Source organism: Lipomyces doorenjongii, assembly GCF_038497915.1.
Source record: "Lipomyces doorenjongii strain NRRL Y-27504 unplaced genomic scaffold V1508scaffold_51, whole genome shotgun sequence".
In the NCBI taxonomy this organism is placed as follows: domain Eukaryota; kingdom Fungi; phylum Ascomycota; class Lipomycetes; order Lipomycetales; family Lipomycetaceae; genus Lipomyces; species Lipomyces doorenjongii.
This window is the reverse complement of record NW_027118118.1, coordinates 85,360-99,449: the sequence shown is the minus strand read 5'-3', so window position 1 is coordinate 99,449 and position 14,090 is coordinate 85,360. Positions and strand designations below refer to the sequence as shown.

The 14,090-nt window shown below is 48.7% G+C and overlaps 5 protein-coding genes across 5 annotated transcripts; 3 read left to right on the top strand and 2 right to left on the bottom strand.

Annotated features, from left to right (window-relative positions):
• Window positions 1–219: 219 nt before the first annotated feature.
• V1508DRAFT_422678 (permease for cytosine/purines, uracil, thiamine, allantoin-domain-containing protein) lies at window positions 220–2,494 on the top strand (the record flags this gene model as incomplete). The annotated part of the gene is made up of 2 exons (XM_066941047.1): window positions 220–839; window positions 888–2,494. Coding segments are annotated over exons 1-2 (1,667 nt in total), but the record flags the coding sequence as incomplete, so codon positions are not given.
• Window positions 2,495–3,472: 978 nt separating this feature from the next.
• Window positions 3,473–5,668, top strand: V1508DRAFT_422676 (permease for cytosine/purines, uracil, thiamine, allantoin-domain-containing protein). Its single transcript, XM_066941046.1, has 2 exons — window positions 3,473–3,824; window positions 3,881–5,668. Exons 1-2 carry the CDS (start codon window positions 3,698–3,700, stop codon window positions 5,425–5,427), a joined length of 1,674 nt encoding a protein of 557 aa, XP_066794134.1. The 5' UTR covers window positions 3,473–3,697; the 3' UTR covers window positions 5,428–5,668.
• Window positions 5,669–6,282: 614 nt separating this feature from the next.
• V1508DRAFT_358494 (chaperonin 10-like protein) lies at window positions 6,283–7,481 on the top strand (the record flags this gene model as incomplete). Its single annotated transcript, XM_066937065.1, has 3 exons — window positions 6,283–6,410; window positions 6,452–6,684; window positions 6,739–7,481. 3 exons carry the CDS (start codon window positions 6,283–6,285, stop codon window positions 7,479–7,481), a joined length of 1,104 nt encoding a protein of 367 aa, XP_066794133.1.
• Window positions 7,482–7,636: 155 nt separating this feature from the next.
• Window positions 7,637–9,041, bottom strand: V1508DRAFT_374466 (uncharacterized protein). Its single transcript, XM_066937553.1, has 4 exons — window positions 8,661–9,041; window positions 8,401–8,612; window positions 8,074–8,352; window positions 7,637–8,025 (listed from the first exon to the last, which is right to left on the bottom strand). Exons 1-4 carry the CDS (start codon window positions 8,698–8,700, stop codon window positions 7,828–7,830), a joined length of 729 nt encoding a protein of 242 aa, XP_066794132.1. The 5' UTR covers window positions 8,701–9,041; the 3' UTR covers window positions 7,637–7,827.
• Window positions 9,042–9,813: 772 nt separating this feature from the next.
• V1508DRAFT_390188 (NADP-dependent oxidoreductase domain-containing protein) lies at window positions 9,814–11,171 on the bottom strand. Its single transcript, XM_066937913.1, has 3 exons — window positions 10,937–11,171; window positions 10,004–10,887; window positions 9,814–9,954 (listed from the first exon to the last, which is right to left on the bottom strand). Exons 1-3 carry the CDS (start codon window positions 11,003–11,005, stop codon window positions 9,918–9,920), a joined length of 990 nt encoding a protein of 329 aa, XP_066794131.1. The 5' UTR covers window positions 11,006–11,171; the 3' UTR covers window positions 9,814–9,917.
• Between the last annotated feature and the right edge of the window lie 2,919 nt (window positions 11,172–14,090).

Genomic DNA, 14,090 nt, shown 5'->3' with positions numbered 1-14,090 from the left:
ATGTCATCCAACGTTATGTATTCACCCTAGAGGCGCATTCGTCATTCGTCCGGAACGCCATTGGGTCGCCAAGCAATTCATACTTGTATTTTGCATCGTTACTGTAATACATATTGAATATGTAGCTGTCATGATGGCGTCAGGAGATGCGCATCATCAAAGTTAGTTAGGCATGGTGGCTCGCGGCAACGGTGCATCGGACGTGGCCGAGATGGCCTGAGTTGCCTTGCGGCGGCGCGAAAGTACCTTATCGTATCCCCGCCCGCGCCCCCGAACAGCCCGTGGGCCTCTACCCAATGCTAGTTAGCTACACGGGCGTTTATTACAATGGCAACGTGCTCTGCTAAGCGCTCGGGGACCCATGATAACATAATGCACCTGACTTCAGTGTTTCAACGGCCCGGTACTTCGAGACTACTGAATCGCGCTTACTGCGATAAGCACTTGCGCGAAGGGCGGCCCGTCTCGCCACTGCGTTGGCCCTTCTTGTTTCCAGGAACCTTGCAGTTCGGTTCTTTCTGTTGAGGTTTGGAAGAAAATTACTGAGCCTCTCTTATCGCTCGGCGGATATTCAGGTACAGAGGCGGAATATGGAATGACGAGATGACTCGTCTGCCATACGCCGCATCTCTGCGTCCAGATATATATTGTATAACCAATCTCTTGTTGTGCTGGACCAAATCTCGAATCTGAGTTGTCGACCGACAGTGCGAGAATGGCATCCGAGAAAACCTCATCTCCGGCAGAATCCGCCGAGCTGGGCCGCCCTAGCCTCTTGTCTCGCATCAACAAGAGACTTGAATTATCTTCGCTGGACGCTGGCCGTAGGTCTAATGCTGGTGAGTTCCTTTCCGATCTTTGGCATCAGCCGTCTTCTAACTGCTCAGATCTGGATCCCGTGCCGCCTCATCGTCGAACATGGCGAACGCACAACTTCGTCATGTACTGGATTTCCGACAACTTTTCTCCCTCCGGTTTCCGTAACGCCGCCTCGCTGATGTTAATTGGCTTATCATGGAAAGACTCGCTGGTGTGCATCACCATCGCTCAGTTTATCATTGGCTGCGTCATTGTTCTCAATGGTGTCGTTGGGTCGACATATCACATCAATTTCTCGGTCCAGTCTCGTGCCTCCTTTGGCTACTATTTTAGTTACTTGATGATTATCATGCGCATGATTGTCGGCATTTTCTGGTACGGCATTCAGGCCTACACCGGTGCCGAGTGCGTGCGATCCATTATTTACGCTATCTGGCCGTCGTTCCATAAAGTTGCTAATACGCTTCCCGCGTCGGCAAATATCGACACACAGATGATGACGGCGTATACTGTCTACTTCATAATCATCCTGCCTGTGCATTTCATTCCGATGCGCCATCTCAAGTGGCTCTTCACCATCAAATCTATCACCACTCCTATCGTTGGCTTCGCAATCATGGGATGGGTTATACACAAGGTCGGCGTTTCCAACACCTCTCTGTGGACCCAGAAGACTACGCTTCATGGATCAAAGCTAGCGTGGACATTCTTGTCTGGATTGTACGCCAACATCGGAACATGGTCAACCTTGGCAGTGAATGTGCCTGACTTCACTCGATACGCGGTCGACAACAAGTCCGCTTTCATCACCGCATTTGTGCTTCCGGCCACGGGCTGCTTGATCACGTTCTTCGGTGTCGTTGCTGCTGCCGGTTCCAACATTTTGTATGGCCAGGTCCTTTGGGATCCGTTGTTGCTCATCGACAACTGGACTTCGCCCGGTGGCCGTGCCGCCGCGTTCTTCTGCGCATTCTTCTTCCTTATCTCGCAGATCGGCGTCAACATCGCAGCCAACTCGATCTCTGCCGCAAATGACCTGAACTGTCTCTTCCCGCGGTATATCAACATCCGTCGGGGCCAGATCATCGTCGCGTTCATCGGCTCCTGGGCACTAACACCCTGGAACATTCTCACCGGCGCACCAGCCTTCATCAGTTTCATGTCGGGCTACTCTGTCTGGTTGGGTCCGATCGCAGGTATTCTTCTGTCTGATTTCTATCTCGTGCATAAGCAAAAGTACGATGTTTGGGAACTGTACAACAAGCACGGTATCTACCGCTACAACAAGTTCGGCACGAACTGGCGTGCGTTCGTCGCGTTCTTCGCTGGGTGGGTCCCGCTCCTTCCTGGCTTTATTCCCACCGTCAACTCGGCCGTCACCGTCTCGGCCGGCGCCACCCATCTTTACTATTTGGGGTACTTCTATGGAACCGGAGCCGCCGCCTTGTCGTATTATTTGTTGTGTCGGTTCTGGCCGGCCCAGGAGACTATGATCGAGCGCGCCGTCTTGCCTGACATGGACGTCATTCAGGGACATGATGGAGAGTATATGGAGGAGGGGATCGAGGCAGCGCTTGGCGAGGAGTATGGTGTGGGCAAGGAGAGGAGTAATTGACTCTTTTGGTGATGATTTCTTATGTACATATCCGTTAGAAATATATGATTTCGAACACGATTTGGCTTGGAATGAGTAACGTTACTTAAAACCCTGACAGTTTGACGTATGCATGCCGAGTAGTTTAACCCTAACCCACAACCCTGGGATTCTGGAGAAATTTCTGCCCAGACCCCCTCGATAGATTTTGCATTTACAATGAATTAGAACATATGGCCAACAAATGCCCACACTCTGGTCGGGTTTGCGGCCACGACGCGCGAGACATTGTTTACTCCTTAGTCACGTCATATACTTAAACTGATTTATGAAGGTAGGGTAAATGTTTGCAGACGGAGGAGTTCATGCGTTCCCGTAGTTAGCGTCGATTTCACTGAAGTACAATTTTATTAACTTTCGAGCTGGGAACAAAACAATGCTGCTATCGCCTTGGAGAACCTGATTGACATTATTTAATATTAGCCTAATAACTGCAAGGATGATTGTCAAGGCTAATTAGTCACCATATGTGCAATCCGATGCTTTACTTATTCATTACCGTAGCGGCCGGGACTTGAACCCTCTGAGTGAGTGTGATATGAGCTTGTCGACAGCACTCACTGTCTGCAGATGTGAGTGTGATCTTGCCGAAGCTTTTGTGATGCCATTTGGAGTCTGCATTGTGTAGCCGACTATGGATTTCCATTTTTTTCTTTCACACACAACGCAGCACAGCATCGACACTTGTCCACAAAACTTCCTAACAAACTGAATAGCTACAGCAACTAGCTACATAACAGTAAATCGACACTCTGTGTGGCATACTATAGTCGCTTCGCGTCGATAGCTGCATGTGGGTGGGTCGTCAGTGCTTACTTCCCCGGAAGCATTGACAGTTAAAAGTATGATATTTGCACGGATTCTACTTCACATTTGCCGCAGACAATCTCCGCAGAATGCGCACCACTTTAAAGCCGGCGTTGAATGCGGCGTAGTCTAGTCTCGGATCTCGTACTCTGTGGCTCGCACAATCTCGTGCGGGCGACATCGCCCGCGAGTCGCCAACTTTGAAACCTTCGCTTATCTGTCACTCAACCTTGACTCTCCGCGTATCTCTCCCCCACCGAATCTTTGAACGAGATCACGACTCGTTTTTTTTTCACTCACGCCGGTCGGCTGCACGCCTCAGTCCTCGGCTCCCGCTATGACTTGCGTCCATATAAACCCAATATCCGCTCTCGATGGCTCCCGTCTTCGACTTCTCTGTTGCTCACTGTTCACGACATGGGCGCCGAATCGAATTCGTTGCACGAGTCGAGTGCCGAGCTGGGTACTCACCCCAGTTTCTGGTCACAAGTCCAGCAACGACTCCAGCTCAGTTCTGCCGATGCCGTCCGCCGGTCCAATGCTGGTACGTCCTCGATGTCTGTCGCCATATGATTATGGATATCTAGGCTGACACAGTAGATCTCGATCCCGTGCCTCCCCATCGCCGGACATGGCGCACATACAACTACGTGATGTACTGGATCTCCGACAACTTCTCTCCCAGTGGCTTCCGTAACGCGGCGTCTTTGATGGAAGTCGGTCTTTCGTGGCGCGACTCGCTCATTTGCGTAATCATAGGGCAGTTTATCACTGGCGTCGTCATCGTGCTCAATGGTGTAGTAGGTTCGCGCTATCATATCAACTTCTCGGTCCAAGCCCGAGCGTCTTTTGGTTACTATTTCAGTTACCTCATGATCACAATGCGCATGGTTGTCGGTATCTTTTGGTACGGCATAAATGCGTACACTGGTGGCGAGTGCGTCCGGTCGATTATATACGCCATTTGGCCCTCGTTCCGCAACGTGAAAAACACACTGCCTGCGTCAGCGCACATCGACACACAGTTCATGACTGCGTATGTCATCTACTTCCTCATAGTCCTGCCAGTACATTGGATTCCCATGCACAGGCTAAAGTGGCTGTTCGTGATCAAGTCTATTACGACGCCAATCGTGGGGTTCGCGATTATGGGTTGGGTTATCCACACTGTCGGTCTCTCCCATACTTCTCTCTGGACTCAGAAGACGACTCTGCATGGGTCGACTCTCGCCTGGACGTTCTTAAACGGGTTGTACGCGAACATCGGATCCTGGTCGACCCTTGCGGTCAACGTACCAGACTTTACACGGTACGCAGCCAATGACAAGGCCGCATTCGTCACTGTGTTTGTGCTGCCGGCCACAGGCGCGCTCGTCACATTCTTTGGTGTCGTCGTCGCCGCAGGTTCTGACATCCTTTACGGGTCGATTTTCTGGGACCCGCTCCTGCTCATCGATCAATGGACTTCTCGCGGCGGTCGGGCTGCAGCCTTCTTCTGCGCATTCTTCTTCTTGATTTCCCAGATCGGCGTCAACATCGCGGCAAACTCGGTCTCCGCTGCCAACGATTTGAACTGCTTGTTCCCACGGTATGTCAACATTCGTCGCGGCCAGCTCATCGTCGCCGTTCTCGGCTCCTGGGCGCTCACGCCCTGGAATATCCTGCAGAGTGCGCCTTCATTCATCAGCTTTATGGCGGGCTACGCTATCTGGCTCGGCCCCATTGCTGGCATCCTCCTCTCCGACTTCTACTTCGTCCACAAGCAAAAGTACGATGTCTGGGAACTCTACAACAGAAATGGCATTTACCGCTACAACAAATGGGGCACAAACTGGCGTGCGTTCGTCGCGTTCTTCGTCGGCTGGGTACCCCTCCTGCCGGGATTCATTCCGACCGTGAATTCGTCAATCAAAGTGCCGGCTGGTGTTTCACATTTGTATGATTTAGGTTACTTCTACGGAGGTGGCTCTGCTATGTTGTCGTATTATTTACTATGCAGATTTTGGCCGGCCAATGAGACGATGCTGGATAGAGCAGTTTTGCCAGATTCGGATGTGTTGCAGGGGCAGAATGCGGCGTTGATGGACGAGGGCATTGAGGCTGCACTTGGTGAATCGGTTGTTGAAGTCAAACGTGAGAAGAGTTAGCTTGTAAGAATATTTATCTTGTTATGCTTTAATATGTTCTACAGTAGTAGTTTACCTCAGTGTGCCAGCCGAAAGGTCAATGACTGATGACTACAACGCATTACATCAATCGCTGGCTTTGGTGGTCTGTAGCGCCTTTTGACCTCAAAGGATTTATCGTCCCACTGAATGCCATTGTTATATTGAGAGCGGTGATTGGTGTCAGCAATCTCACGCGTGCATTTTTACCGTGCCTGAAGACAGCAGGTAGAGTATGAGTGATCTCGATCACCTTCACCTCTTCGTTGTTCAGTGAGAGCGTGGTAAATGAATAGATCTGATTACGAAGTACTCTTCCCGTAGCACAGACACGTAATCTTTAATGACCGCGGATCGGCAATGGGCTTTATACTGTCGATACACCGCCTTGGTCAATGGCGCAAACAGGTGCTTCATTCTGAGGTGACTCTTCACAGAGGTCGAGGAGACTGCTCTGTGTATTAGCTGTGATGCCCTTAACAACAATTTGTTTAACTTCCCACATACAATTTGGTGCCTGCGGTGCCTGCAGAAAAGCCACCAAAAGTGCAAACAAATTTCACTGCATAACCAGAAATAGATCCTAACATTTCCGGAGATTTGTCGGAACTAAGACTTCTGTATCACTCAGCATGCGACGTCTAGGATGCTAATTGATCTTGAACCAGCTGCTTTCAGGGGTACCGCCAGTCACAAAGTCTTATGATAGCACTCAAAATTTAAAAAGTCAGTAACAAAACTCTAATGCAGCTGGGGTGATGTCATCTTAGGTATAGCCGGGAGCCATTAATCTAACCACTTGACTATTCTTCATTGACAACAACTTCTGTGCCGACTATGAAAGAAGTCATTGTGCACCCTTTACCGAGACTTAGGGCTGAAATTCGCGACGTACCTATTCCTGTCCCTGCAGACGACGAGATCGTCATCAAAGTTGTTGTGGCCGGAAGCAATGTCAAAGGCAGGTCACTCTCCTTCACAGATTCATACCAGTTCACTAACGGAGCCTACCAGACTGGTCACATATCACCGCACTAAACATAGCAGTCAACAGCGGGGATGATATCGCAGGAGTCGTGTATTCATTGGGGTCCTTTGTTCAGAATACTGGCGAGTTCCGCGTTGGAGATCGCGTCGCAGCGTTCCATCGTATGCTCACACCTGGAGGTGCTTACGCCGAGTACGCTGTCGCGCCTGCTCACACAACGTTTATAATTCCTGATAACATAAGTTTCGAGGGTGAGGATGACATTGCTTTCCTTAGTCGGCATCTCTTACTCACTGTATTGTCAGAAGCCGCAACGATACCACTTGTCGCTCTTACGGCAGCAATTTCCCTTTTCCGTCGACAGTGTCTCCCTCCACCCTGGAGCCCTCTACCGGCAAGCGCAGGCCCTCTCCCGCTCGTTGTGTATGGGGCATCTTCTGCACTGGGTACGTTTGCAATAAAACTAGCAAGACTGTCCAATATCCATCCTATTATTGCTATCTGTGGCGCCAGTCACGATGTTGTGGACGGCTTACTTGACTTTTCTCGAGGTGATCGGATAATAGACTATCGGCAGGGTGTCGAGGCCATGAAAACAGCAGTAAAGGATGCACTCGCTGGTCTTGAAGCGAGGCACGCGCTTGACGCAATTAGCTCAAAGGGGACGTGGGTTCCGCTTGCTCAAATGTTGCACGGTTCCGCCACTTCTGGTCCATTTCAGGTTTCAGTCGTTGCGGGATCCAACCGTTACGATGACGAAGGTATACCATCCTCGGTCGAATTACTCTATACTTATGTTGGCAGTGGACATTATGGTTCATACAAGCCGTCCATGCCAAAGCAACCAGCTGATAAGGACAGCGTCAAGTTTGACGTGGAATTTGCATATGTATTTTATCGCTACTTATCACGGTTACTTGCGCGAGGCGACTTTTGCGGCCATCCATTCGAGGTGATTCCGGGCGGCTTGGCGGGCGTCGAGGAAGGACTGAACAAGCTCAAGAACAGCGAAGCTAGGGGAGTAAAATACGTTTACAGGATTAGATAGAAAAAAAAAATGCAAGGATGAGGGGTTGCTAAGGCACAACACAACATTCTCAAATGTGATGTATCACACTCACAAATGTTCAGCAAAACGGCGTTATCAACGACGTAATCTCGTAAATCGGTGGCTACATCTTGGAATTCTGCGAGAGGCAACATGACATGACTTGCAATCTTCCTGCATGGGTTTGAGGATGTAGCTATATTATAGTCCATTGACAGAACAGGTACCCCTAGCTAAACCATAAGCAACACCATACAGTTACCAAACATATGTAATATCACAACTATCATATTAGCAACACAATCAACAGACTAGCTATGGCCCATATATTCATGCTGCCGCAAAGTTACCAAGCAACAATGGAGCCATCATAACTTCTAAGCACAAAATCTTCCTTAGCAGACACGCTGTCAACGACATCTATCGTCTTCGTCGCGCTTTCCTCAGTCGAGATCATACCTTTCGGGTTCATCCCGGTTAGGACGATGCCAGGATGAATCGGCACAATGGTGAAGCCGGCTGACTTGAGTTGAAGGTGGAAGTACTATTTCGTTAGCATATTCTCGACCGATTATCCTAAGAAAACGCTTACCAAAGCGGTCATGTTCAGTGCTGACTTCGATGCACCGTAGACAAATGGAGCATCCAGTTCAGCCAGTAAATGACTGAAGCTCTTAGTAAATTCGAACGACGCGGCTACAGTCGACACGAACACAATCTTCTTGGTCGTGCGCTTCTCAAGCAGAGGAAGGAGCTTGGAAGTAAAGTACGCGGGCGCGATGACGTTGACTTGGAGCACTTTCTGTACGTCATCCGTAACGACCTCACGGACTGAGGACACGTTCTGACCGAGGTTGTACACTGCAAGGTTCTACTTCCATTAACTCATGTTGCATAACTTCGAGATAGTAGTACGTACATTCCAAAGCTCGTCAATACCATCAAGAGCAATCTTCTCGATCTCGGCAACAGCAGGATCAATGGTAGCGAGATCGTCAGCATCCAATTCAACCAGCGTTACATTCGGGAGCGTGATAAGTGGTGTGCCGACTGCTTTCGCCTTGGAACGCACGGTCGCAATGACAGTGTCACCACGACTGCTGAACTGTTCCACGAGCGCAAGACCGATGCCTGATTATAATTAGTAATGAATGAATCCTTGTACGGTGAGGAACAAACCTCTGTTGGCTCCGGTAACAACGATGACTTTAGGAGACATAGTTATGACAATAAGACTTAATGACGATGTTGAAATCACTGGGTAAATTGATTGATGATTGCTACCTGAAGCGCACGGAACGCGACTATTTATCTGTAACGCACAGCCGCACCTACACTGTTTGTCACATTATTGCTTAAAGGCAATCTGAAGCCGGAATTCTGAGTAAGCACTAGCAAGGGACGATTAAATCCGAATTATAATCAACGCCCATCACTGTTATAGAATCAGCGGAAGAACAGGAACCCGCGCTCCAGCACAAGGTTTACATTGGCTTCCGCAAGGCCAAATTAATAAGCGATGACGAGGAGAGTGCTGTACAGAGTTTTGGGAAATATATGAATAATCAAAAAAGTTTATTGTAATCATCAAGGATGATGGCAATGTTGGTGTGGCAAGCCGCAGACATTGCGGCAAGAGAGCGGAGCAAGCTGTCGGGCTTTGTAATGTGACCGATCACACTGCGCTTGCTTTAGACGGCGTACCAGACCCCATTCCCGGGGAAATCTGATGGCCCCTGCACCACTAAGGGACGATGCAAGCCTCGGCGCATGACCAACTAACTACCTTGATGCTCTCCTGTGCGCACTAAGAACTAGCAACGGCCCCAAATGGCTTTCAAGGACAATCAGCCATGCTCGCATGAATATATACTAAAAAAGCGCGAACACCCATTTGGACAAACAGGTCTTGATACTTCAGAGGACAGAGGTCCTGTACAAGAATTAAAATCCTGCCTTCCTCATGAGGTATACGATTACTTCACGATTAAAGCTTCATTTTTAGATTAACTTCACGATAAACTCAGAAGTTGAGAGCACACTGCTAGCTGCGTAATGCAAATTGTAACATTCATCTAGCTTGTGATCACGATATGACCATCAGGTTAGTGATCCGATATCATTTCGTGGTCTTGTTCGACAGAATAAGTCGAAATAGGAGCTAAACTTAGATGATAGACGATCTACATGAGCTTGCAAGTGAGATGCAAGCTGGTAAGGCAACTCATCACTGTAGAGTTGTACCTTAAGGGCGAGCAAGACAACCATGGCATGGCCCCTTGTTAGACTCTACCTTGATCTTGCTAGAAAATATTTAAATCAAGTTAAATAAATACTACAGCACCGTCGATAGTTCACAAATGGCTTTTGCTCACCAACAGACATTAGTCGTCAAGTAATACAAAAAGTCTTCTCTTTTATGTTTCTAAAAATCCTTCACTTCAACTCGGGCGTGTCAGCGTAAAGACCATCCCTACATCAATTAGCACTATTTCACATGGCATTCACGTAATGGTACTCACATGCTAGCATAACGATCTCCTGCAACATCAGCCTTCTGAACAAACTCAGTAATCGCACCAATCTCCTCGTTCGTCAGCGTGATATATGCCGCCTTGACGTTCTCCTCCAATCGGGTAATCTTGGTAGTACCTGGAATTGGGATCGCGCCTTTGGCAATCAACCAAGCAAGCGCAACCTGACCTGGCGTGGCGTCCTTCTTGACAGCAATTTTCTTGAATTCGTCTAGCAATTTCAAGTTGGCGTCAAAGTTCTCCTTCTGGAATCGCGGCACAGTACGACGCCAATCATTCTCGGAGAAGTCCTCTGGTTTAGTGTATGCACCGGTAAGGAAGCCTCTACTAAGCGGGGAGTAAGCAATCACTGCGACGCCAAGTTCCTCGCAGGCTTCGAGAAGTCCGTTCCGCTCGGCCTCGATCGCGAAGGGCGAGTACTCAATCTGCACGGCCGAGATGGGATGAACTGCGTACGCACGACGAAGCGTCGCAGCAGAACACTCGGACAGGCCAAGATACCTGACTTTTCCCTCCTTGACAAGGTCTGCCATTGCGCCGACAGTAATTTCGATTGGCAGTGTTCCATCCATACGATGTTGATAAAACAGATCGATCGTCTGGATACCCAATCTTTGCAAAGATTCCTCGCACGAACGCTTCACATACTCAGGGGAACCATCCGTTGAGAAATCAGGTGTGATACCAAACTTAGTACACAAGAAGATCTCAGACCGTTTGCCAGTCTTGGCGAACCAGCGACCGATGACTTCCTCGTTGTTGTTATAAATCCGCGCGGTGTCCCAGAACGTGCAACCGAGCTCGAGAGCTTTGTCGAGAATAGTGAAAGCGGCTTCGTCGTCTAGTTTGGGTTCATAGAACGCGGAAATGCCCTAGTTGTCACTTGTCAGCTTGGGTCTTGAAGTTCCTATGATAACATACCATAGCTCCAAAGCCGATGGCGGTCACCTGGGGACCATCCTTGCCTAATTGCGTAGTAGGAAGTACCATCTCTTTTTGTCAATTAACTATAAAACAGCTGGTTATTAAAGTTGCAATAGCCAATCGATCCGTGACAACAGAGTGTTGGGAAAATAGTTCTCTGCACTGTGTTGTGATTGCTGACAGGGAGTCCGCCCGTAAATGCAGCTCTACTCCGCGAGGGTCTTGTGGGTTGTGATAACTGTGACCCGATGGATGACGTCGGGGGTTGTAATAAGGTTTCTCTTATAACCTCCCCCCTTAAACTAACCCTAACCTCTACCTCGCACATCGTTGATTACTATTCTTCTTTTACTTGCAATTCAACTCATGCATTCCATAATGTGTGAGCATTCTCACCTGCAGTGAATACTCCAATATATGAAAATACTGTGGACTGGACCAATCCAATATTCATACTGGGTTAGTACCGCGGACACAATGCCACTGCCGTCAATCCCATCCACACCGCAGCCATTGACCTCTTGAAGTTGGACTGACACTGCTGACGCTCCTTGGTATTTTACAACGTGAGACTGCGGATGTATGGTCCATTATTTAATGCCAATATCGCAAATGTAATTATAAGTAGCACGAGCACACCATGAACCCATCGAATGGCGATAAGATATCTACTATCACGCAAGTGAATATCATGCTGGCGGTTTGTCTGTGAAGCACTCATTAAACTAGATAGCACCAAAATTACTCATATGATAGTGGTAAATCGAATACAGTCTTCAGTTTCCTAGTTTCCCATTTAAGCGATTTGGAGCGAGATGCGGACGTTGATTCAAATAGGCATCCAACTACTTTTCAACTGAACAAGTAACCGTAACCGTCAACTAAAACCCAGCATTTATCAAACCAGTCATGTTAGCGCAAGTCTTCACTCACACTCCAATTTGTTGATCCGCTGTAGTACTCTAGGTGATAACAGCATTGGTGCTCAGAACCAGCAATGGAAGAGACTCTCAATTTTAATGTGTAAAGCTTTAACGTGGGTGATAAGCGAGCAGCGCACATTCTACCACATTTCTAATGTCTGAACCCAATTACGACACAATACCAAAGTGCCAATCGATTAAAACTAATGTATAGTTAATGGAGGTTCTTTATTTCCATCGCAAGTCCGCGCGTTACGTCCGGGCTTACCGCACTTACCGCAGCGCCGTGGAGCTGGCTTTGTCCTCTTCTTCCGACCACCACTCTCACACGTTTCGCGCTCCAGCTGCTCAACAACGTCTTTGTGTGCGATCAGGCCCTGCCCGCTTTTGCAAGCCGATCGACGGCATTATAAATCAGTGAGCTATTTTGATGGCTGGCAATGCGACATCTGTTGAATTCAGACTGTGAGACAGCCTCTATCGGGTTGTGCGGCGTCTGAGAGATCCAAGGGTTGTCGGTGGGGGATGGATGACGCGGAGGTGTTGGAGTCCGTATCCTAATATCCAATTTGGATAGGACAACTTCAGGGTCCATAGGTACTCCATTGGTACTAAACCTGACCCTCTGAATCCCGCCTTGATATTCTTTCGTTCATACACGCGAAAAATGCGACGGAAAATGCGACGAGAAATTCGACCTTTGTCACTTGATGAGCTCCTCGATTTCGCGACCGTACGCCTGTTTCAGTGGACTGTAGCATCCAAGGTCTAGCGGTTGAAGAAGGTGGGATGAATGAGGTGGCATGCAGGTGGTGATAATATCCCTTTCCTTGCAGAACTGGTCGAACTCCGCCGAACGGTGACTCTCACGGCCGTCAATCACTAACAATCGATATCCGCCCTTTCTGTGATGGTTGGTATGTCTATCAAATGTCGAATCCATTCAAGGCCTGTCCCGTTGTTTGTCCAGCCATTATCTGCAGGGTTGATGACCCAATCTGGCGGAAGGTTGCTCTCCGAGTACCAGTTTGGGAGGTGTTGGCCCTTGAACTACGATGAACGGCGGGATAGACCACCCTTCCGCATTAACTCCCTGGATCACTGTGGCCCATTCGCGATTACCTGGCTGGACCGTCTTCGCTCGCCCAACTCGTTCTGCGCCTGTAACTATCATGGACGACGAGATAATGCCAATCATAAACCGGTCTCGTCGAAGTTATAAATATCTGCGTCAGCGATCCCGTATTTGACGGTCGTATTCTTTTCAACAAGATCAAACCACTCCTCGATCTTCTTAGGATCTTCGCAGAGCGCTCTCTGGTAGTCGCGTGCGCGATTAAAGCGTGTCTTAAGCATGGGTTGCCGTTTGACGAAGTTCATTGCCCAACGCTTGCCCACGGCTCCCGCGTCGCGACGCGCTCTGCCAGCAGCAGATTAGCCAGCACGAATACGAGCCTTGGCAAACCCCGTCTGGGCGCGATCGTGTTACGCTGAGAATCAGCGTAAAGAGACGCGTTGCAGCCGAAATTATCAGATTACGCCTATTGGCAAACTCTCTAGACAACTGAACGACGCTGTCTCCAGACATGAATATCAGCTGGACCACTGTGGACTCTTTAGATTATAATAATGCTTCATGAATTATGGAGTATTTACCGAATACAGGGACGCGTCAACGTCGTCCGAGAGATACTGACGCGCAAACACGTGCCGTCACTACAATGCTTTCAGTGTCTAAACATCTCTAAACCATAATAAGCTCACAGTGGCTATTGTGATCGATAAATATATACCTGCAAGTTCCTATTATATTCAACTGCGGAATTACTCGAATGCAATGTCAGGTAACGAACTAAAGGCGGGTGGACGGGCAGAGAAGGCAGACAAGGAGGGCAATGGCCGAACTTGTATATGAGACTCCACCAATCGCATCCCCTTTCCTGGAGAAGACCCGCATATTGAACCCGCGTCAAAAAATCCTTAAAGGTTACACTGGCTCACGTTAACTCGCGACAAATTTTTCAGCGTGCGCGAGATGTTCCAAGTCGAACATATTTGGCGATAAAGAGATAAGTCGCCTAGGCATTAAGTTTTACTTTCCTTGTTTTAACTTGGCGCAAAGATTGCAACGGGAGGACATGCCGAGAACGTGAATGGAAGTTCTGTTGCGTCCTGGCCGAAAAGAACCAGGACTCTTGATACGAGGAAGTCGCAAAGTTAGCGATTCG